The sequence below is a fragment of the Gastrolobium bilobum genome, unplaced genomic scaffold, assembly GCF_033153095.1.
Source record: "Gastrolobium bilobum isolate Gb01-03AN ecotype WA unplaced genomic scaffold, APGP_CSIRO_Gbil_v1 utg2894, whole genome shotgun sequence".
Taxonomy (NCBI): domain Eukaryota; kingdom Viridiplantae; phylum Streptophyta; class Magnoliopsida; order Fabales; family Fabaceae; genus Gastrolobium; species Gastrolobium bilobum.
Genome location: NW_026897400.1, coordinates 129,827 through 155,562, shown reverse-complemented (window position 1 = coordinate 155,562; position 25,736 = coordinate 129,827). Strand labels below are relative to the sequence as shown.

Below are 25,736 nucleotides of genomic sequence, written 5' to 3'. Positions count from 1 at the left end.
CCGACTCTATTTTTAGTAATGTTTAATCATTCAGTGATTAACTTTGCACTTGAGGGTAAACCATTTTTTGTTGTGAGTTCAAATTAATTACGTTTTTTCCCCCTAGTCTTTTATCTTTTTTGGTGGGTTTGTATTGGGGCCAAGGATCAATAAATTCAAAGAGATTTTGTTAGTGTCGTGTATTTTTGCATGTCTCTTGCGGAAAGCAAAATTAGAAAACTATCTAGTGCTACATAAAATGGGGGAATTCTTTGGTGGGAGTGAAGTTTATGTTGATTGTATCATTGCGTGAATTTCTACGTAGGATTCAAAACCAATCAGATTCCATTTATCATTGTGTTCGTTTTCAACATTTTACAATAGTTTGAACACATTACAAAGGGAACATATTGGAATGGTCGTTGCTTCCAATTCGAATAACGGCTTGCTCAATGCTTGAAGCTTGATCCTATCTATCCACTTCTAGGCCTATACACTTATATTTTGTCACATTCGATGATACCTCGTCGAATACTATTAAAAAAATATAATGTAAAATCATTAATATAATTTTCACATACCAACTTAAGTTTTTGAATTAAATTGATACTTTACATAATATTAAAATCAAGAAGTCAAGAGTTTGATCCTCATCGCCCCAATACTATTAATGAATTACATATTGTGAAATTTCTTAATACACGTAATTGAATATGTGCATTGTCTACTTTTAAGCTCAATTGACTATGGTGTGAGAGGGTGCATGAGAGAAATATACTATAAAACTATTAATGTGACTAATACCGAAAGTGCATAGAAAATTGACTAAATAGAGAGTTGTGATTTAACAAAAGAGAAACCCTCATTTCACAATTATATTTATCAAAATAAGAAAATATTTAACTCCTACTATAAGAGTCTTAAGCAACATTTTATAGATCAATTGTAAATTAAATAAAAATTCTAAAAGTAAAAAAATGTATAAAAATAAATATAACGATATTTGCCTCCTAAAAAGAAAGATAATTAATTACAATTATATCATTCAAAATACATCTCAAATTCTAGATTTCAAATCACGTTAAATTTGTTACTTTCCTTTTTTTTTTTCCGAACAAATTACAATCAAATATGTTGCTTAATCTAGACTTGGAGCTTTGAACATGCGAGTTGTGCTTAATAGACTATAATTTTGTTTGACTCTAAACTTCTTGAATCAATCCATTAGTTGGTTAGGCCATTAGTAAGTGCATGAGTGACATTACCTAATAGTTTAACCTTTTGAGTTAAATTGATGTTTTACGAATACTATTTGGTTTATTCTAGAACATAATCATAAAATAAAGGGAAAATGTGTATTTTAAGAGAGAGAAATAGATAAATCATGGGGGAGAGAGAATGGATAAAAAAAAAATAAAGGTGTGAATCCCACCTCTTTGTGAGAGTAAAATGACACAAGTTGTGACAATTAAAAAGACAAATATTTTTTCCTAAAATAAATTTCTTAATTATTCTCCTAATGTGGGTCGAGAAAATTTTGTCAATATCATAGTGTCGAATTGCGCCTGTCTTCGCTGCCTTATGGGATACGTGTGAAACGTTGGCTTTTAGTGCCAAATGGTGTTATAAGAGCTCTAATTTTGTGTCTGATGCTGGCTTCCGAAATTGTCGCATTTTAAATTAAAGTAATAGAAAGTATTTTTGTTGTTGGTAAACATACAAAGTATTTTATATTCAATGAAAAAAGGAAAGAGAAAAATCTAAGAAAAAATGCTAGTATAAAAAATGATAAGAAAACTATGCAAAGGAGTATCTAATATGGGGCAGCAGTGGCGGACTCAGTGCCGCCTCCTATTTTGTTTTAAAGACGATAATCATGATCCAATTTTTGCTTCCACTTCAAAAGTAAATTTTTGGTGAATCAACCAAAGTTTCAAGGAAATAATCGATAATGATAATTAAAAAATAAATAAACACCACAAAAAGATATTTGTAAAATACAGTATAATTGTAGGGGTTAATTGATCAAAAACCCATCTTTGTCGATGTCTATTTGATCCAAAGTTGACCAGTTTTGTTTCATAAGAAAACATGAAAAATCCTGTGTGATTCTCCTCCGGTCCACTCTTTACCTTTTTCCTTTTAATCTTCCTATATTTTTTTTTTACTTGACTTGAATCACACACCTTATGTAATTTTTTTTTTTCCTCCTCAATTTTATGTCTGCAAGTGCAGACAATAAAACTAACCTAGGTCCGCCAGTGTGGGGCAGGTTATATTTATAAATTTTTTTGTTTACAAACTACATTATCTTCTCTCCGGAGAGCACTAGTCACACTATCTTCTCCCAGAAAAATATAGTACAATTTGCAAAAATTTGTAAAAAAAATTTGTAAAGAGATCGTTCTCATCAGAAACTTATGCTCTTATAAGAATGTCTGCATTTATATGTCATGTAATATTCCCAAATAAATGTCTTATAATAATCTTAATAATGTAACATCATCCTTATATATTATAAGCAGTTAAATACAATCAACGTTTGTCTATCTGTTATTTTTTATTAGGTTGAAAAAACCTAGATTCATCACATGTACACCCCTTGTATAAGAGTATATGCTGCCTTCAGACATTATGATTCTATAATAACAAATTATTGAACTTGGCATTTTGCAAAAGCAAAGGGTACCAAAAGCATAGTCCTACGTTCTCACTAAAAAAAAAAGAAAAAAAAGGATGTTATAAAAAAAAAAAAAAAAACTATTCTCATGCTATATGAGATAAATTTTTTCTCCTACACACTTTTGATAATTGTGCCATATTTTTATTTTATTTTTTCATGTAGTGGAGTCCGCAAATTTATCTCTATGACATAAAATAACTTATTTCTTTTAATATGAGATTAATAAAACCAAAAAAATAATAAAAATGGGTGAGATTTATGAGGGGATGAGTCACCCCATGTTGCGTGACTTAAAATTTTAATGAAAAGAACAAATTAAAACCGAGATTTTATTAAAGACATATATTCAAATTACAAATATTTTTTTTAAGGCACGAAATAAGCCAAGGAAAGAAAACTACAACGCTAGCTCTAACCCCTATAGCCAAAAGCCCAAAAGTACATGGCAAAACACCTAGAAAATATTTACACATAAACAAATATCGATGAGGGGATTGGGCACTATGTATGAGATTATAGGTTCAAAAAAATATTTACATGGAAACAAATCTATAATGTCTCCTTTTCTTCTGCCCGTGTTAGCAGACAATATGTGCATTTGACTTTGGTAGTGTAACTTACCCTCCAGAATTTTCAGCGCAATAAGACTGCACGACCTTAGATTTCAATGCAGAAACAAAATATACAAGGCTTATTCTAGGATTTTTTATTTTTTATTTTTGGTAAATTTTTCTAGGATTTTATTTAACTTCTTATAATCATAACCTATGACCGTGCATTGCTTAGATTTAATTTCTTATATATTTTTCTTTCTTATCTATATTTATGTTCACTTTTTTGTATTAAATTAATATTTTTTAATTTTTAATTTTTTTTTCTTCTTTGAATTTTTTTTACTATTCATTTGGGTTTTTTGGCCACCCCTACTAATTTATAATAAATATGTTATTGACATTGATATTGGTGACAGAGCAAACTGAATTGTCACTGGCCCAACACTATGTTCTTTATTGAGTTTCCTCATACAAGAACATGATTAAACATTGCGATAGAAGCATATCGATAATTAGTTTTGCTACCAACACTCCTTGACCCCAATGATTACCATGTTTCATTAATTAACATAAGACAAAACAACAATCTAACCATTACCGGTTTTTTTTGACCACTATAGTCTTTTTTTTAAGGCTAAAATGCAAAATACCACCTTGAACTTTGGTCATGTTTTAAATTACTATTTTAGACTTTCAATTGTTTCAATTAACCACCTTGTACTTTGTTACATTAACAAATTAACATATCTGTTAAAATTTGACTAACAGTGTTAATCTTAAATCCCTAATTTTATTCTCTTTCCTTATTTGCATTCCATACTCTTGTGTAGAGTTTTTCTTCCACTCTTCTACATTCAAAGTTTTCATTATGATCCAATATCCGGCTCTCATTCAAGTTTTGCTTTATTGATTCATAATCATAAACGTTAATCGTATTCATATTCTTCACCATATCCAATTGCCCCTTTTTTAATCATATTTGCATGCTTGGCTACCATTTATTTTCTTTGTGTAATGCAAAAATGTTGCAGCATAACACAATCATGATTGACAGTGCCCAAAAGTGGCTTGTGGCATTCCTACTTGGCTTCCTTATGCTCTCTGTCACTGAAACCTCTGCATCTGTGTTCGACAACGTTAGCTGCACAAGCAACAAGACTTAATTGAAGGGGTGTATTGATGTTATAAACTCGAATCCAGCAGTGGATCTGATAAGAAACTCTTCTAGATTATTCTCTGGTATGATTGTTTTAATTGTCTAAATTACTTGGCATCCTTTATTGTATGGTTTTCTCTTCCATTGCCTTCTTGCTGGAGGGAGAGGAGGAGCACCCCTTGATTGGGAGCGGGATATTGGATCATGATGAAAATTCAGCAATTGTCATTCCTTGAGATTTTGTTCCTGCTGAAGGGGTGCTTCCTTGAGAATCTGTCCAATTGTTAAAAAATAAAATAATAAAATTAACACCGTTAGACAAAATTTTAATAGTTAATTTGTTATCATCACAAAGTATGAGGGGTTAATTGAAACAATTAAAAGTATAAGGTGGTAATTTGAAGTACGACCAAAGTTTAAGGGGGTAAATTGTATTTTAACCTTTTTTTAATAATTAATTACCAAATTGATCTTATTTATAAATTATTTTAAAAATTTAACCTGTCCAGAAAACATAACACGAATTTGCTCCTGTTTGACCATTGACCATGAAGCCTACCCGGGTACACTCCTACCTACCCGGGTATATTTTGAAATTTTTTACCTACCCGAGTATACCCCTTCTTATCCGGATATATTTCTTGAATCTGGAAAAATGTTTGAATTATCTACCCGGATAGGGAGGGGTGTGCTCAGATAAATAATCATAGCTGAATATGAACATCATATCTACCGTTTCCTCATACTTTCAAGCAAGTTACGCTAGTGTGCTTACTCTTCTAACTTGATTTATTGTTTGTTTGTTTTTCAAGATTGTCACACATCTACCGTTTCCTCATCCTTTCAAGCAAGTTACGCTGCTGTGCTTACTCTTCTAACTGGATTTATTGTTTGTTTGTTTTTCAAGATTGTCGCACATCTACCGTTTCCTCATCCTTTCAAGCAAGTTACGCTACTGTGCTTACTCTTCTAGCTGAAACTTAGCTTGTAGCATCGTTTTCTGATTGTTTTAGTAGCTCGATTATCATGTGCTCACTTTGATTACAACGAAAGGTTATGATTATTTACCCGAGTACACCCCTCTCTACCCGGGTAAATAATTCAAACATTTTTCCAAATTCAAGAAATATACCTGGGTAGGGAGAGGTATATCCAGGTAGATAAATTTTTTTAAAATATATCCAAATAGGTAGGGGTATACCCGGGTAGGCTTCATGGTCAACGGTAAAACATGGACAGATTGATGTTATATTTTCTAGAGAGATTAAATTTTTAAAATAATTTATAAATAGGGTCAATTTAATAATTAATTATCAAAAAAAAATCTATAGTGATAAAAAAAAACCAACCATTACCTAACATTAAATTTACAAAGTCCAATTCCCCATAATTCCAAAACCATCAGAAAACGTGGTACGACGCTACCAATCATATACTTAGCACCAACTATAGCATCTAGATCATACATAATCAGAGCTCAAATACTACACCCTCCCTCATGAAGAGCACATAATTAATATAGATACTTATTTCTTGCGAAGGTACTAATTCTTCTTATTAGGATACTTAAGCTGATACGTAAAATAACTAGCAACCAGTACATCTGGTTTCATTATCTTACTCTGTAGAACAAGTTCAAATAGTTATAGTTTAGCATGTAGTTCAATTACTTAAAATTAATTACTTCCTTATTGATCCGGATAAAATATAGGTCCAATCAGGGTCCACTAACACATGGAAACCCAAGCCCAGTAAAGACCCAGAACAAAGCACAAGGAACAAGCACAGATGCGATGTCCTCATCGCGGCACACAAGACGCGATGGCCTCATCGCGGCACGCGACTCTCACCTCGCATGTGATGTCTTCTATAGGAAGTAAACTTAAGGCCCAAGGCAACACCACCGCGCCTTAGCACCAGTAAGCAACAGACAGCTCCAGCTCGCGACAACTCTACTACTAGACACTATGGAAGATAAGGCTACAACAGGTCCCCTGCCTGACCTGCAGCCCAAGGCTGGCCACTCAGAAGCCATGCCGCCTTAACAAAGGCAGCATCACAACTACTATATAAACACACGATATACCACCAAGGTACGATCATCCTTTACTTTCACAACATAAAACACCTGCCTCTGATACTGACTTAAGCATCAGAGTGTCTTCGCAGGTACCCCCATTTGGTGTAACGTGAAGGACAAAGGGCTCAAGCTCGCTCTAACATCAGTACCTGGCCCAGGCCAATAACCACTTAAAAAGTCTCAACTGTGTATGATTGGGCTCAATACGTATCGGACAGTCCATACCGTATTTGGTCTTTCACTTATAATTGTAATATTAAGTGAAAATATTTTACATAATTAAGGATGCTAAATGGAATCATTTCATGGAATTAGAAACAACGTAAGATTGAGTTTGACTAGATAAATAAAATAGTTCGGTTGTTTGAACTTGTTGAACAAAAATCCAGTTTGGGTCGAATCATGTCCACCCTTATTAAAGGTACATAGCACTAGACTAGATAATATTGAGGTGGTTTATTAAAATACTCCACTCTGAAAGATGGTTATTTTTATACTAGAGATACCTTAGCCTCCCTCAGAGAATCACAATCTCCCAAAAAGGGGTTCACTAGAAAATGGGTTAGACTCACTTGAAAATTGCTGATTTCATTCTTTAGCACCCCTTCTAGCTCGATTGTAGTTCCAAAAATCCCTTCAGAGAAAGAAAGAGTTTTTTGTTTTTCTTAGCCTCAGCAAAACAACCAATTTAATCCAAAAATTTAAGCTCGATGAGTAAGTATTGCTAAATTTTTCTCTTTTTTGTCTTTATAACGAGATTCATTCACTTTTAGATGAGTATGGAAGGAAAAAAAATTTGTGTAGCAAAAACAGAAATATTAAATCTTAATATAATTAGGTGACAACAATTTTCTTTTTCTTTTTAACATTAACCATTGGATTTTTGGTGTGTGTCGTAAACAAATATAAATATCGATTCATTTTACAAATTCAACTTAACGTAGTGATTCCAGTGTAATACTCACAACATTAGCAAACGAACAAAATTTGAACATGTAAATGTGATTGGTGTGACCGAATCAAATGGTATTTAACTTGATATAGGTACTTGTGACTCAAAGTGCAAAGTACATATGCCAGAAAAATAAGTACAATTGAATTATTAATTCATTTTACCTTCATGCTAAGAAACATTGGATTCAAAGCTAAATTAAATAGAGACATGGCGGCAAAAGTAACTGATATTTGAATAAATATTATAATCTGCACACAAAATTTATACACTTGTAGCTTTGTTTGCTACAGACATTGCAGGAGCTGGCCGGCGGAGTCTTACATGCATTTTATGTGTCTCTTTTTAAGCATTGTATCTTATATAGTTTTTATCATTCTTGTTATTCTAAGCACGTGTAGTGCAATGCTTGACATTGATTGGTTTTGGAGTTTGGAGGGTACTCACTATTCTCTTTCTCTTCTATTTATGTATATATATAATTGTGCCATTCGTATAATGTCATCTCCTGGATTCTTGATATTAACATCGTTTAAGCTAAGGGGATCCAATTGAATTTGAAATAGTGTTTTGAGGATTTGGAGACACTCTCAAGCCTCTCTAAGAGGCTTAGTTTCTGGTAATGCTCACAACTTTGGTAGGGTTATGTAGAACCAAAATTTTAGTTAGTAGATAAACTCTTTTGGGTGAGGGTGAGCCTTCTAGCAGCAGAAGGTTGCTCCTTGTAATAGGAAGGTCACAGGTTCAAGTTAGGGAAACATTCTTTTTGCAAAAATGTAAAGATAAGGGATATACAAACAAAAAACAAAAAAAATGCAAAGATAAGGTTGCGTACAATTGACTTTTACCTCTACTCCCGCAAGTCGATGAATCTTGTGAATTGGGGTTGGCCCTACATAAACTCTTTTGGGTTTATTATCCAAAGATTTAGAACTCAATATTTGAACTAAGAAATTTGTGTATATTTATGCTTATTTTAGTTATAAATGTATTTTCTTAACTATGATTTCTTTTGTGGCACATCTTATATTTTGTTGCTAATTTTTGGTGTTCATCAATCAACATTGAAGGGTTCTAGTTTTGAATTTAGAGATCTAGAGTGCATATTCTCTTGCTGGGAAGGGAGTAGAAGATAGAGCAGGTTCAGATAAGGGGAAAAGAAGGAAAATGGTTGAGAGGTCCATGGAACTTGAAGCTATTAGCAAGGAAGCTGTTGATCTGGTATGTGAAATAAATCATACAAAGTACTTTCGTGGAATTCTACAGAATATATCAGACTACTATTAACATCTGTATTAAATGTCCTTAGTTATATTTATTCCTCTACCATTTGGAACAGAAAACATATTTTAGTTTCTGACATGCTAATTTTCAGATGATTACTTGATGTTGATTAGTTATGTTGTTTATTAACTAGTTGGGAAATTATCTAGAAGCTATTTTGCTTTTGCTGAATTTTTTTTTTTGAATTTCTTATTTCTAGCTTTGAAAAAATAAAACTTAATCAATGACTTTTTGTGTATTTCTTGAGTCCAAACTCAAAAGATGAAGAAATACAAAACTAATAGAAAAGTAGGATGAAAATTTTGAAATATACTTCCCTGATGATTATTATTAGGCATTTGACAAACATGTAATTTGTGTTATGTAGGAGAACATTTCTCTTGAGGAGGTTTTTGATAATCTTAAATGCACAAGAGAAGGTTTAAGCTCCGAGCAAGTACAAGCAAGGCTAGACTTGTTTGGATACAATAAGCTTGAAGAAAAGAAGGTTAAAAGCCAAACTTCAGTGCTTTTAGTTTCTTATATCTCCTTTATAAATTGTTGCTTTTATAATTTTTAATATTTGTACAGGAAAGTAAGATACTGAAGTTTTTGGGCTTTATGTGGAATCCTCTGTCATGGGTTATGGAAGCTGCTGCTATCATGGCTATAGCTATGGCACATGGAGGGGTAAATCTCCACCTTATTTTTGGAGGTTTTAATTTTTTTTCCATGGTTTTTCCATAGTTAATTAATGATAAAAAATAAATAGAAAAATTATATATATAGTAAATATGAAACTATTTTCTTCTATCCCTTTTGTTACATTTAACATATAGCTTAAAAATATAATTACTTTATTACAAAAAAAAATATATATATATATAATTACTTATACAAAGGAGTGCTGAATACAATTTTTTGGTTGCAACTGTTCTAGTTATTGTCATAGGTTTAAATTGGAAAGTCATGCTTCAGTATCAATTAATGAAATTTTACTTTTCTCAGAACTGTTTGGTTGCAATCCATCATCCAGTAAATTTAACATAACAACTCCTTAATTCTGCAGGGAGAACCTCCAGATTATCAAGATTTTGCTGGCATAATTATTTTGCTAGTTATCAACTCTACCATCAGTTTCATAGAAGAAAATAATGCTGGTAATGCAGCTGCAGCCCTTATGGCCAGATTGGCCCCAAAAGCAAAGGTTCTTCTTTTAACTGACTTAACAATAGATTGTTACAGAATTATTGCATTTTATGTTTTCCTTTCAGATTTCTCTTCCAATGTTTTTCTTATCTTGTCTTGTTTCCAGTTCCTTTGACTTCCTCGTTATATTTACATTTACAGGTACTCCGTGATGGAAAATGGAGTGAAGAAGATGCTTCAGTGTTGGTTCCTGGAGACATAATTAGCATCAAGCTTGGTGATATCATTCCTGCAGATGCACGTCTCCTTGAAGGAGATCCTTTGAAGATTGACCAGGTAAAAATCACAAAAATATTCTGAAGATACTGATGGATGACTTAGAGGGCAAGTCTTGGAGCAATGTTCAGATTGCTCCCTGTGACCGAAAGATCACAGATTCGATTCTGGGAAACAACCTCTACGAAAAATACAAAGATAGGGTTGCGTACAATTAACCCTTAACCCTATCCTCGCCACTCGGGTAGCCTTGTGCACCGGGATTTTTCCTTTTACTAATGGATGACTTAAGCCTCACAAGAAACATTAATTTGCACAAGTTGGTTGATGTTCTTAAGTTTGGCATCTATGCACAGAAATAAAAGTTCAAATAATCTTTTAGTATATGGAGGGTTGGCCAAAGTATTCTTATAAATTAAACATTTAGCATCTTATATTTATTTAATGGCTGAGCTTGCACCATATCAACTAAGTTAAAGTAAAAGGAGATTTGAACTAAATAGAAAATTTCTGAGCTGGTCTCGAATATTGCTTAAGAAAAAGGAAATAACATTTTTAGATGGAGAAGAAATTCAGTATTTGATTATATAGATAGATGAGATGAGACACTCCTTTTTGAAATCCTTACCAACACAAGTTCATCATATCCTTCCACACATGACCCTCTTTGTTAAGAACCTTGAGGTAGAAAGCTCAAAGGGTGGGAGTGCCCAAGGCTTTATAAACTCCACATTAGTTGCTCTTCAACCAATGTGGGACTATATATCTCAACACGCCCCCTCACGCAAGAGCCCTCTTGGCTTGAAGCGTGGATTATGCAACAGGCCCAATCTTTGGTTTACCTTTTTTGTGCTTCCACTTTAAAGTGGGGGCGGTGAGGATCGAACCTCAAGCTCTGATACCATGTAAAGAACTTTGAGGTCACCACCCTAAAAGTTAGCTCAAAGGGTGGGAGTGACCAAGGCCTTATAAACTCCACATTAGTTGCTCTTCAACCAATGTGAGACTATATATCTGAACATTCTTGCATTCAGAATTATTTTTCTGTGTATTTCAGTCTGCTCTTACTGGAGAGTCACTTCCTGTCACTAAACATCCCGGAGAAGGAGTATATTCTGGTTCAACTTGCAAGCAAGGAGAAATAGAAGCAGTAGTTATTGCTACTGGAGTTCACACTTTTTTTGGCAAGGCAGCTCATCTTGTGGAAAATACAACACATGTTGGACATTTCCAGAAGGTTCATATATAGGATTTATTATCTCCTCAATGTTGTGTGAATGATGTTTTCTATGTATATTGTCAGGATGATGCTCAGTGACATCACATAATTGTTACAGGTTCTTACATCTATTGGGAATTTCTGCATTTGTTCAATTGCTATTGGGATGGTTATTGAAATCATTGTGATATATGGGATCCAGAAAAGGGGATATAGGGTTGGTATTGATAACCTCCTTGTGCTCTTAATTGGGGGGATCCCTATTGCAATGCCAACTGTCCTTTCTGTTACAATGGCTATTGGTTCACATAGGTTGTCTCAGCAGGTTTGTAATAATACAATTAGTACATTGATTCCAACATTTCAGTGGCTTTTGAAAGAAATTTTTTTATTATTATTTCTAAGTTTTGGTTATATATATTTTTGCAGTTTAGCTAATTGGTATGATGGGTGTACCCTTTGCAGGGTGCCATAACAAAGAGAATGACTGCTATTGAAGAAATGGCTGGAATGGATGTGTTATGTAGTGACAAAACAGGCACATTAACTCTTAACAAGCTTACAGTGGACAAGAATATGATTGAGGTTTTGATTTTATTCTTCCCACAATAAAATTGAAAATAACAATTTAGATATAAACTCCATATCTGTCTAAGTATAGAAACAGGTAAATCAGAATGTAGGGTCACATATTGAAATATTAAAAGGTATTTTGTGCATGACATGTGAGATTCCTTTCAAGCACAAATATATTCTACTCACATCTGAAACAAGAGTAGTCAATTTCTTAAATAAATAACTTGCTTTGGTGAATAATTACATATTATGGTAAAATGAAGAGCAATGCTAATAATTGATAAGAAACTCGCAATTTATCATATAGCCCTGAAAAAATCCTTTTCATATGAAACCATTTGAATCTGCATATATAAATAGATATAAATGTGTGCATGTGTCTATTTATTTGTTTATACATGGCATGCTTATTTTAAAATGATAACATCTTTTTCTCTTTTTTGGGATACATCTGAAAGGTTTTTGCCAAAGGTGTTGACAAGGATATGGTTGTACTTATGGCTGCAAGAGCATCAAGGCTAGAGAACCAGGATGCAATTGATGGTGCAATTGTTTCAATGTTGGCAGACCCAAAGGAGGTACAAGTTCAAAGATTCCTTACAAGATTGGCAACACTCAAGCTTATTGCCATTGCTTTTTGCAGTGAATTTCACAATATTTATCAACTTGGTAGATGATGGCTTAATTAGTATCCCCATATTGACATAAATAAAATTTCCCTTATTCTAGCTGTAAATTCTGCAAAGCAAGTTTCCACCATCTTCTGTAGTTGAAATTTGGTTAGTCTACTAATGGTTATTTAATTTTGCAAGGCACGAGCTGGAATAAAAGAAGTTCACTTCCTTCCATTCAATCCAACTGATAAAAGAACTGCACTTACATACATTGAAGCTGCTGGCAAGATGAACAGGGTTAGCAAAGGTGCACCAGAGCAGGTAAAACATAATCAGTTATAACTTTAAAGAACCACAGTACATGTAAAGAACCTTGAGGTCACCACCCCAAAAGTTAGCTCAAAAGGTGGGAGTGCCCAAGGCCTTATAAACTCCACATTAGTTGCACATACAACCAATGTGGGACTATATATCTCAACACGCCTCCTCACACGAGAGCCCTTTGGGCTTGAAGCGTGGACAATGCAATAGGCCCATCCTACCTGTGCTAAGAAACTCCACAAGAGAAAGTGGGGGACAGCGAGGCTCTGATACCATGTAAAGAACCTTGAGGTCACCACCCCAAAAGCTAGCTCAAAGGGTGGGAGTGCCCAAGGCCTTATAAACTCCACATTAGTTACACATACAACCAATGTGGAACTATATATCTCAAGAGTACATACCAAAGTAACATTTGTTAGATCATTATTTAACTCTGCTATGTACTGTGCAGATTCTCAATCTTTCTAACAACAAATCAGAAATTGCACAGAAGGTTCATGCAATTATAGACCAATTTGCAGAACGTGGACTTCGTTCTCTTGCAGTTGCACGCCAGGTCTTTATCCTTCTATGCGTTCTTCATCATCTCATAAGTATATTAATGTCTATAATTGTTTTTTGTGTCACGAATCAACTCTTCCAAAGCTTAAACTATTAGTGAAAGCTCATGTATAGTTTTTTATATTATATTTCTAACCTGTTTAAATTGTTAGGTGAAGACACATGAATGACTTTTTTATATTATATTTATAACATTAGCAATACATTTTTTTCTCAATTTAGGAAGTACCTGAGGGGAATAAAGACAGTCCAGGAGGACCCTGGGAATTTGTTGGCCTTCTCCCTCTTTTTGACCCTCCTCGCCATGATAGTGCAGAAACAATCAGAAGAGCTCTTGATCTTGGTGTGAGTGTCAAAATGATTACTGGTATGTGTAAGGTCTTGGTTGCTTTTAAAATATGAATTTTTTTTTTGGAAATCTTTATGTGAAGAACAAGTTCTAGACATATACCTTTACATGATTCAAGTGAATTTGTAATTTGTGTTTGGTGGAAAAAGTTACAAATGCCACCATCTATTTGGATAAAATTTCATGGTGAGGATAAACCATGCATGGTACCTATAGAGAAATTTTATCCATGCATGGAAGGACTACAAGAATAAAACTCATTGTTTATGCTGGTAGATGATTGAGAACCACGATTTCATTAATTTTTTTAATTACGTTCTATTGTTTAGACAACTCCTACAAAATAATTTGTCCAGGACAGTAGAGAAGTGAAGAAAGTGTACTAAACAAATCAACTTTAAATTGGATGGTAACTGACATCTAGCGATATAAAGAAGATAGGAATAAGAAGTTTGTGATTCAGTCTACAAGCGAGAGATTCTACCTCGTGTTCTTCTTTGTGTTTGTTAGAGATATAATAAAACCATTCATGTGTTCTTCTCTACAGCTTAAACTTCTGAGAGAATTGGTTCATGATATGGTATTAGAGTCTTTGCACCAAGTGGTCTGGAGTTTAATTCTGGGGTCAATAATTTAATTATAATGTCCACAATTTATCAAAACTCTAGTCATATGCTAATGCTGCAAAAAAAAAAAAACCTTATAGGTGATCAACTTGCAATCGGGAAGGAAACAGGAAGGCGTCTAGGGATGGGAACTAACATGTATCCTTCTTCATCACTGCTTGGTGAAAAAAAAGATGGATTAGGTGCTGTCTCCATTGATGAGCTCATTGAGAATGCTGATGGTTTTGCTGGTGTCTTTCCTGGTAAGCCAAGCAAGCAGTTATCAAATGAGAGCTCTAATTTAATGACTTGTCCAATTTCTGACAACTTATGTTTCTCTCAGAGCACAAGTATGAGATTGTGAAGAGGTTACAAGCTAGGAAGCACATTTGTGGGATGACTGGTGATGGGGTGAATGATGCACCTGCCCTAAAGATAGCTGACATAGGTATTGCAGTAGCAGATTCTACAGATGCTGCAAGAAGTGCTTCTGACATAGTACTAACAGAACCTGGGTTAAGTGTGATCATAAGTGCAGTTTTAACTAGCCGTGCAATTTTCCAGAGAATGAAAAACTACACAGTAATCCCACAACTATCAAAATTTGAGTACAAAATGTCCTAATTATTCTTAGTGTGGCAACAAATCCTGATTTTTGCTTTCTTTTTTCCTTTTGCAGATATATGCTGTATCTATCACTATTCGTATTGTGGTAAGCTTCTTAAGCATGTATAATATATTCATTCAGCAATGAACCGGATCATCAAACTTTTTCTCATTTCAGTTTTTATGTAATTTCAGTTGGGTTTCATGTTACTGACCTGCTTTTGGAGATTTAACTTTCCCCCCTTTATGGTTCTAATCATTGCCATTCTCAATGATGGTAATATTAGCAACTTTTTAGCAACTTAATCTAAAGTTTCATTATAATTTGACGTTGTTTAACAAAATACTTTCATACTTATCTTCTGACTTGTTAGCACCCTTGTAGGTACCATCATGACAATATCTAAAGACAGGGTTAAGCCTTCTCCAACTCCTGATAGTTGGAAGCTTAGTGAAATTTTTGCAACTGGGGTTGTTCTTGGAAGCTATCTTGCTCTAATGACTGTGATCTTCTTCTTGGTTGTTTATGAAACAAACTTCTTTCCTGTAAGGATCTTACTTCCACTAGTTCATTATTTTTACTTTTCTTTCCTATGTAAGAATGATATGATAATGAAAATATTCTGCTCCAGAACCATTTTCGTGTGAAACACTTCCGCGTCAATACAGATGATCCTGTTACTGATGAAGTGAAAGAAATGTTGGGATCTGCTGTCTATCTTCAAGTCAGCACAATTAGTCAAGCCTTAATTTTTGTTACACGCTCCAGGGGTTGGTCCTACACAGAAAGACCTGGTCTTTTGCTTGTTATTGCCTTCATAATTGCTCAGCTGGTACTGCATTGCTTATTCAAACTTTTCAAACCATGTGAACTTTCTCAGTGGAAAGCCTCACTATTTCATTTAACTACATTCTCTTACAGGTTGCAACTGTTATATCTGCCAAAGTCACATGGAAAACTGCTGGAATTAGAAGTATAGGTTGGGGCTGGACAGGAGTCATATGGTTGTTCAATACTGTAACTTATGTACTTCTGGATCCTTTAAAGTTTGCTGTTCGTTATGCATTAAGTGGAAGGGCTTGGAATCTGGTGGTCAACCAAAGAGTGAGTAGTACTATGACAGAACTTGTGATAGAAATTTAGCAAAACTTTGTGTAGAAAATAAATAAACTTATGTCTAACAAGAGATGGGCTCAAAACATAAAAAAGCATACCTTTTGAGTTATTATAGTTTCTGCGACTCATATATAATGATTAGTGTACTAATATGAGTCTATGAATTCTTGGTGGTGCAAATTAACAGACTGCATTCATCAACAAAAATGACTTTGGTAGAGAAGCACGTGAGGCTGCATGGGCTGCTGAGCAGAGAACCTTGCATGGCCTCCATTCTGTTGAGTCAAAAGTGATGGCAGAGAAGCACACATTCAGAGAAATAAATACATTGGCAGAAGAAGCTAGGAGGAGAGCAGAGATAGCAAGGTAAATAAATGTCTTTGTTTATCCTCAAACTGTTTCATAATTTTATTTTACCTTTTCATAGTTTTTTTTCTCCCACTTTTCCATAGATATAGTTTTTTCCCCCCTTAATGCAGGTTGAGAGAGCTTTACACTCTGAAAGGAAGAGTGGAATCCTTTGCCAAGCTAAGGGGTTTGGATATTGATAATGTGAACGGGCACTATACTGTCTAAGACATTAAGATTATTTTATGTCATTGTTCCGTTCTGTGATCCTAATATTTCTTGTATTATGGCTTTGTCTAGTAGTATCAGATGACAAATTATACTTCAATAATGCATCTGTTACAAGATTAAATTTTCTTGTGCTCCTCACTCAAACCATTGTTTGTTGTTTGCTCTTATTTCTTCTGTATTTTTTTATTTTGGCTATTGTATCTATTTTGTGTTAGTTTAAAATCTTTATATGCAAACATTTTATTAATATTGCCAGAAAACATGCATGTTCAAACCTCTAAATAAGACAATAAAATAATATACAAATACACGTGTCATTTTTCTTCTGATAGAGCTGTAAATTGGCAAAATTCCTTTTTCTCAACTCTAGATCAGTTCATGTAACATTATCATCTTGAGCTGGTTCAATTAACATACATATGATATTAAAACATGCATAAGCGGAAGACTTAACTTATAATCTTGCATTAGCTTACGAAAATACGAGCTAACTTTTCTTTTCTTTATTTTGTTTTCGCAAGATATATAGTACTACGTCCCTTTTTTCTTATCATTCGTAATTTCTTTTCTAAACCTTCATCTTTCATCCATGACCATATGCAATGGCCCTTAACCATATGAATATGACAGCAAGTGTCAATCCAAATAGAGTCTAAAACCGGATAGCATACCGGTTGTAAACCGAACAAATGGGGATTAAATCTCACCTTCATAATCTATCCCTGATAAACATATCATATTAAACATATCATATAATCATATTTTTGTCTAACAACGGACCTAATACCCATCCATGGGCGCATGCATAATTGGCTCCGTGCCACTATTTCTAACAGCATACATAGAGAAAGAATTCAAAATGAAACTCCATAAAATGATACCAAGTCATTTAATTATACAAGACACACACACACACACACTTTATTGCATACTTTATTTTAGACCATTATGACGCACCCCTAGGTTTTTATGCCATTTAGTCTTATCACGTTTCACTTTTTAATCCTTTATGCCAATCATATGCCAATACATAAGTCATTGCCACTTTTTCTTAAAACTTACTATTTAGATCACATGTAGGAGATTACTTGTTCCACAAGCAATTACATGGTTTCAAACTGATGCACATACATGGAATGACACCACCATGTCTCTAAGATACCTTTTACAAATTTCAGAACTTCCTAGCCCATAAAATCCGTAAAGGTCGAAACCATGACCTAGGGAGAGCCAATCTCTTCAATTTACATAACCAAGGTTCCTAGAACTCTTACTTGGTCCCTAAGTTATCTATGTATCCATTTAACAATTTAAACACAACTCATGCTCATTTTTTCTTCACAAGGCTGAGGAATACATAGAGGGAACCAAGATGTTTCTCATCATTTCTGAAGTCATTTTAATTCATAATCACACTCATGCAATACTTTGGAACCTCAACACATCATCAAAACAATTTTAGCATATTCAAACCATATAGGAACCCTAATGTCCGAAACCTAGAGGGAAGGATCACATAGGATTTTTTCTTTATACCTTCAATTACCCACTTAATTCACAATATACACATACTTATAAACCTTCACAAGGTGTACACTTAAATTTTGCACATCAATCGCTACTTGGGTACACTAAGGATGAAGCCTAAAGGGAGGAATTCAATGGAATTTTCCAAACTTTTCACTGATATACATGTTCACCTCATATTATACATCATATTCATCAATAATCCAACACAAATTCAAATTTCAAACTTAATAATTTTCCAACAAAATATGCTCATATATTTCAAGACTTACATCCTGAAAATCAAACCATAGGAATAAAGATTTCTTACCTCCAATCATTTATACAAGGTCTAACAAACAAAACCCTAGCTTAGCTCCATCCAAATGCATATTTTCACTCTTTGAAGAATAGTGCCACAAATTGGGGGAAGGGAGGATCTCTTCATACAAGCAATTTGAGCCCAAAATAAGTAGAGGAATGGATTCCTTGGGTGATTTCCTATCAATTTCATGTAATACACTTAATCATTTGGTTGAGTGTGAGAGGAAAATTTGAAACCTCAAGCACCCATGGAAGGAGGGAGGATCAGCCAAGAGGAGAGAGAAGATAAAGAAGATAGTGAATAGTGTCTCTTTAAGTTACTTAAGGCTTATATGACATATGGCCAAATTAACGGGTATTTTCTTCTCACTTAATTTCACTTAACTTGACCCAATATTAACTCAAAGCTACGATACAATTTTATTATCTTGTACTCATTTACATTCACTTTTATTCCATAAGGAACAATATTCACAATTCAAAGTTGGGTTTTAGCACCGTTTTTGACGAAATGTACCGTGAATCACTAATTGTGACTATTTGCATGCAAAATCATAAAACTTCTAAATTTATCATTTTTTGTCTAAACATGACTTGTTTGGCATATATTGAACATCAATATACTTATTACATCATTTTTTCATTTTTAGACTCCGTCGGTTGCTTAAACAGAGGTAAAAACACATATTTGGCATCCAAATCCTTAAATTAAATCTCTATAATAAAATTTGCCAGTGGGGGAGGGGTCATTATAGTTCAAAATAAAGAGATTTTACAAATAAACCATAATTTTACAAATCCTCATTGGCTGGAATAAATGTAATGTATTGTTAGTTGCTTAAAGAAAGAGTTGTAATAACAGTTTATCTGACTACAACATCAATCGAATGATAGTAGCATTCTAGTGCCAGTGTCATTAGAAGACAAATTTTGATGTTGATCATGATAACATTGCTTTTGAGATCACACCATATGTCAAACATAAAATAAAAGTTGTTAATTGTTAAGAGATTATTTATAAAAGCTCTAGTAGATCCATGTACCACTTTAGGTTACTAATGATTAATAATATTCGAAAGCCACCTACCTCGCTTCTCACATAATCCTTTATCAATGTTTCATTCCAATCAAGTTCGTCCTGTCAAACCATAAATGTCACATAATGAAAACAACTAAACTTATGTTTACTAATAGTAACAGTTATTCAAGGTGACAAAAATGATCAATGTAACATCCTCGTCTCGAGCCGGTTCAATTAACATGCATATGATATAAACAGAAACAGCGGAAGACTTAACTTACGAAAATACGAGCTAACTTTTTCTTTTTCTTTTTAATTCTCATTCGACGTAAACGAAATCGGACAGAGTTTCCTCTATAAATCGGACAACTGGGGATTTTCCAATCCCACTCAGAAGCATTTCTTGATAAACAATTTGTACAGCACATCAATCCAGAAGTACCAGTCATGCAAATATAATCAGATACCCATCCATGGGCGCATGCATAACTTGGCTCAGTGCCGCTAATCTAACAGCATGCAATCCAATACATAAACATAACTGAATACTATATCATCATATAACGTGCCTGAATACTCAAATGTACATGCATCAAACTGACAGACATGTACAAAACATATACAGGCCATATACAAAATAAAGGATCAATGTCATGATCCATCAAAGGCGGAAATACAAAATGACATGAATATACTTCCAAAAAGTAGTAGCCTACAGCCACTCAAAATCCGATCCGTCAGTTACCTCAGCCACGTGTCGCGTCCCTGCCTAGTGAGGACTCACCGGGAATCTGGGCACCTGAAAATATGTCCCCAACGAGGGGTGAGATTACAAATCTCAATAAGCTCCAGGTTTATAGAGAATTCTCCATACCCACGGCTCACTCCTGCATGAAAGTCAGATACAGAGTATACAAATACAACATATAACAGATATCATAACATAACAGAGCATATATCCATATCATATCAGAGATGTGCGCCGTCATTCCCAAGGGAGGACCCCAAGCGAAAATCAACGCACGTGTTCCCGAGGGAGGACCCCAAAGCGGAACCAGACATATCAGAGGCGTACACCATCAGTCCCGAGGGAGGACCCTAAAGCGGACATCCGGGTACTATACAATCAATGGCCAGAGATTGTTACAGAAATCATATTACAGAAGTCATATCAGAGCAAGACATATCATGTTATCAAATAACTCTATATGAATGCATCTATACAAAGCATCTAAATAACAGTCATACAGTCCAACCATAGTTCACTAACCATGGTGGAGCACTCAAGCAGGAAAAGACTCCTTAAACATAGAGCTTACCTGTTGAAGCTTTATCAATCTGCTTACTTGTGACACAAGTTACTTTTATATCTTCAAGAGATTTCGATCTTTTTCAGTCCCTAGGCGCACCTAGAGAAAGAATCCAAAATACAAATCAACAAAATGCTATCATGCCTAGATTTTACATAAGGCATGCATTTTATCGCTTCTTTTCGTTTCTTTACGTTTTTGCCAATACTATGCCAATACACAAGTCTAGACCTCTTTATAACCGTTGGTGTTCTTTAATTTAATCAAACATTCCCTTAAGAATTTCCAACATAGATCATGCTATTTTACTTCAAAAGCCGCGGACATACCCTTAGGAAATCAAAGTATTTTTCAACCATTTTTCAAGTCATTTCACTTCTTAACTCATCAATTTTATACAATGAATTACAACACATTTTATTTACAATAAAATGTAACAAAATATACCCCTATACCACCCTCTAGGTCGAACACTACAAGGACATAGACAAAGGTTCTTTTTCTTCACTTACATGTAACTTACACATACAAATACATGTTTTCATAAGGTTCCAACTTAATTTTTGGAGAATAAAGTCCCTCCAAAGCCCCACAAGGCCTAAACCTAAGGGCATATTTCATATAATTTTTCCCACTTTGGCATTCTCACTAATTTATCAAATTTCCACTTAATTCCTACACATTAAACCTTCCTAATACTTAAGATAAAATTTTGCACAACATCCTACTCTTCACCTATGATGGCCGAACATGTAGAGGAAAGCATAGGATTTTTTTCTAATTTTTTTACGTACATACAAATGCTTATTTTCATTTCTTAAATCCAAAACATCAAAGATTCATCATTAAATCAAAGTTTAATACACAATGCTTTCCTACCAAAACATACTCATAACTTTTATAACTTAAATCATCAAAATAATACCATGGAAATAGAGGTTTATTACCTCTAATCAACTACCCAAAGCCTAGAGGACATCCACCAAGCAAAACTCCATGAAAAACTCCATTTCTCCCCTTTGATGAATAGTAGCTCGAATTTGGGGGAGAGAATAACTCTTCACACACTCAACAACAGCTCAAATTGATGGGTGGAAAGGCTTCATTGGGTGGTTTACAAGCAATTTCATATGGTGGGTCTTTGAATTTGGAGTATAGATGATGGAGAATCAAGAAAACAAAATTCAAAACCCTATCCCCCCTTCTCCAAAGTGCAGCTCGGTTTTGAGAGTGAGGAGAGGAGAGAGATGCTGATGTGAATAGTGATTACTTAGGTCACTTATGTTTTATAAGCACATGTGGCTTTTACCCGGGTATTTTTCTTTCGCGTATTTTAACTTAAACAGACCCGGAACCAACTTAAAGTTACAAACATATTTTTATTTTTCTAAAATCATTTACATTAATTTTTATTTTCTAAGGAACAATATTTATAATTCACAGTATGGTTTTTGCACCGTTTTTAACGAAATGCACTGTGAACCACTAATTGTACTTTATTTATTTCTGAAACTTAACACTTATAAACTTATCATTTTCTTGGGCCTATATTGACTTGCTTGGCATATATTGGACTTTCATATTCTTACTTCATCAATTATTTGTTTCTGGACTCTACCGGTTGCTTAAACAGCGGTCCAAAATACCCGGTAGAAATACTATTCACGAGATTTTCACGGAAAGTGCCAGACTATACAATTTTTCATTCTGAACTCATATATGGAGTCAGAATTGTCAAATTATGTCTCAAAAATCATTTTGCTTATTTAAGCTCTACCGGTTAATTCACAAGACTGCGAATTCTCCGACAGAACGCACTGTTCATAACATAGTCATGATTACAGTCAAAATACTTGGAATCACTCACTGAATCTAATTATGGCATTTAAATCCTTAAATTAAACCTCTAATTAAGATTTACCATTTTGGGTCATTATAATCAAGATGATACAACAATGTCAGACCATTAGTCAATCTTTAGATCTCGTTTTCCCTATCTAAGTTTCAGTGAAGGAAACAAACGATTCTTAATCTTTTTCTGTAATACGCCGGATATTTCATTGATAAAGTTGTCAAAACCGAGTCCTAACATAGGATGGCCCATGCCCAGGTCAGTCCATCGCAATGTATCCGTAAAATCTTGAGAAAGGAATGAAACATCATACATTGTAGTAGAATGGCTGGGTTCCAGGTGGTGAGTGCAAATAAGAAAAAAAAGGTTAGAAGAAAACCCTAATTGGAAAAGGATTAAAGAAGAAGAAGAAATTATGAAGAAAGCAATCCGTTATCTGCTCACACACGCAAAGTAGCTCCAAATCTTTATTTACCATCCACTGTTACAATTTTAACTAGGGTCAATTTTTAATTTTAACTAGAGTCCAATTGTAATTATTATATAATTATATATAATAAATAAAATTTGTTAAAATATAACTGTAACCTAAATATAACGTGGCTAGTGCAGATAACTATAAGTTGCATCCATACCTTAGGTATTTTCTCCCTTGTACTTTAAATATGTATTTTTCTAATACATTTTAATTACTTTTATTTTCTGTTCATTTTCATGTAGTTATTTTAATCGTTTTCTTTTCTTTCTTTTTTAAAAAATATTCCATCTGTTCATTGCTTCGCGACTAGTCCGATTTGGAGCAGGTCTAGGATTAAAACTGTAAACTCCTCCCAAAGATAATACTGAAAATGTTGGAACACATGCTCTTGTCAAATCGTTTTCTTTCAATTTTTGCAGGTGACATGGAAGCCTATAAAAACAATTTAGAAGGATATATAGTTTTATATACCTGAAAGGTACATATTTTAAGCCACATGTCAGTACGGTCTTTGGAGGCCTGATAAATTATTTCTGCTCTCTTTTCCAGGGGAAAAGAATTTAAATACTATTATTTTAATTATTACTTATGAAAATATAGTTGTTTTAAAATTAAAAATGAATCTATTGTACTCAGTCATACTTAATATATATATATATATATATATATATATATATTATTTTAGATATTCTATTAATAACTATATTTAAAAAAAAAAAAAAAATATAAAGCATAACCTTTAAAATAAATATTTTTACAAAATTAAAAATCTATTACTATAGTAACAATTATATTAGCTCCCCCAATATTTTTCGTTAAGATCTGCGTTAAACAGCATATATATTATGGGTTCACTTTTTGTCATATGATATGATAAGAGTATTTTTTTACACACACAAATTATGTGGGTATCTCGTGCTTAAAAAAAAGTCAGCATACTGAACCGTATCCTCAGGATACGGAACCAGATCCCTGTTGCAGGAGTGAACAGTGTCATTCTTGCAAAATGATTCTCATATTTCCCTTATATTATATAGTGAATATTTGTTTATTTCCAGAAAAAAAAATACTAACTTGAAACCAATTAAAGTTACCTTAATAGAATAGTGTGTGTCATTTTAAAAGACACAATTTGAGTTTTTTTTTTTTTTTTTTGGTAAACCAAACTTAGGTCCTTTTAAGAGAGAGGTAAACACAAAAAAGTGATATTCATACTTTTTTTGTCATTATTTTTTCTGTGGGACCATATCTCTTTATATTTATCTCTCTTTTAAAAGGATCTAAGTTTATGTCCTTTAAAAAGACACATACTTTTCCCTTTCAATAAACCTAAAACACAACTTTTTTTTGTAATCGGTAAATTATTTTAACAAAAATATGACAGCAGGAGGAATATTGCAGCGTTTTGATAGTACAATAGGGTTACGGAAAAAATATTTATCATTTTAAATGACATAATTTGTGTTATTTTATTCTCACAAAGAGGTGGGATCCACATATTTATTTTTTTGTCCATTCTCTTTTCCTCATGATCTATCTCTTTTTCTCACTTAAAATGATACAACTTTACATCCTTTAAAATGACACACACTTTTCCATACGGTTAATTAAAAAGGAAAAAATTGTAAACTTGAGGGTGTTACTGCACTTGGTTGAAATTAACCACATTAATTACCGATATATGCATATTAAGTGTTAAGTTTATATGAGTACCTAATGAAAAGATGAAAATAATAAAGAATTCCTCCGTCGTGGAAAGAACATGAGTACCTAATGCCTTGCTAACACCAGCCTCCTCAAACTCCTTACATCCTTAGGTATAATTAATATCCATTTAATCTTAGGACCAAATAAAGGGGGAAAAAAGGGCGGATTACAATTAATATCCATTTAAGCCTAATTACCGATATGAAGTATTACAATTGAGTGCATGAACATGTAATACTTCTCATAACTTTTACCGATACTTCTTAGAACCGATCACGAACAATAAACATTCTTGAAGTTAATATGTTTCGGGCATATTTAACATTTTAGCCAAATTTTTATATTACATATTTGTCCATATCCTAATCCAAGGAAAAGCCCGTGCATGCTACAGTAAACTTAACAGTCTACGAAAGCATAGAAAAAAAAGAATGATATTAAAACGTTTGAAAATGAAGACTGTGCGAGCTGACACTTCTGACTTCTCCAAACGAACACTTCATCTTCTATTGCCGTCACCTTCTGAGTCTTTGACCACATTGAAGACAACAACAGGCAACAGCGACTCTGGTCTCTGTTTACTTTACCAAATTTCTTTCATTGCGAAGTGCAAAACCTTTTCGGTCACACCTATAATGGTGAGGGTGTCTCTTTTTTCACTTACATCCCAAATTGAACGTGTGTCTTTCCTCATACTTCATATCTCATGCAAGATGTATCTCTCTCCTGGGTTGTGTCTTATATTGGGCATAAGTGGTCACATTCTATTCTGGATGTGACTGAATAGATCCATTTTTAGCTTCAAAACAGTTATGTTTTGATAAATAATTATTAAAATAGTAATATTTGATTTATTTTTTTTGAAATACATATTTAAATTTTTTTTTGCCCATATAAGT

At 33.6% G+C, this 25,736-nt stretch overlaps 1 protein-coding gene across 3 annotated transcripts; it reads left to right on the top strand.

Annotated features, from left to right (window-relative positions):
- Window positions 1-8,571: 8,571 nt before the first annotated feature.
- On the top strand, window positions 8,572-16,694 carry LOC133306601 (plasma membrane ATPase 1-like). 3 transcript variants are annotated; one of them, XM_061506918.1, is made up of 21 exons: window positions 8,572-8,625; window positions 9,056-9,175; window positions 9,259-9,357; window positions 9,737-9,874; window positions 10,018-10,152; window positions 11,150-11,329; window positions 11,430-11,636; window positions 11,777-11,896; window positions 12,346-12,465; window positions 12,700-12,822; window positions 13,274-13,378; window positions 13,606-13,750; window positions 14,439-14,600; window positions 14,681-14,919; window positions 15,017-15,049; window positions 15,139-15,220; window positions 15,329-15,489; window positions 15,576-15,776; window positions 15,866-16,048; window positions 16,248-16,426; window positions 16,540-16,694. In XM_061506918.1, exons 1-21 carry the CDS (start codon window positions 8,572-8,574, stop codon window positions 16,634-16,636), a joined length of 2,883 nt encoding a protein of 960 aa, XP_061362902.1. In that variant the 3' UTR covers window positions 16,637-16,694. The 3 variants fall into 3 exon arrangements, with proteins under 3 accessions (XP_061362902.1, XP_061362903.1, XP_061362901.1); XM_061506919.1 differs by having other exon boundaries at window positions 15,329-15,495; window positions 15,597-15,776; XM_061506917.1 differs by having other exon boundaries at window positions 9,259-9,382; window positions 9,750-9,874.
- The last annotated feature ends 9,042 nt before the right edge of the window (window positions 16,695-25,736 follow it).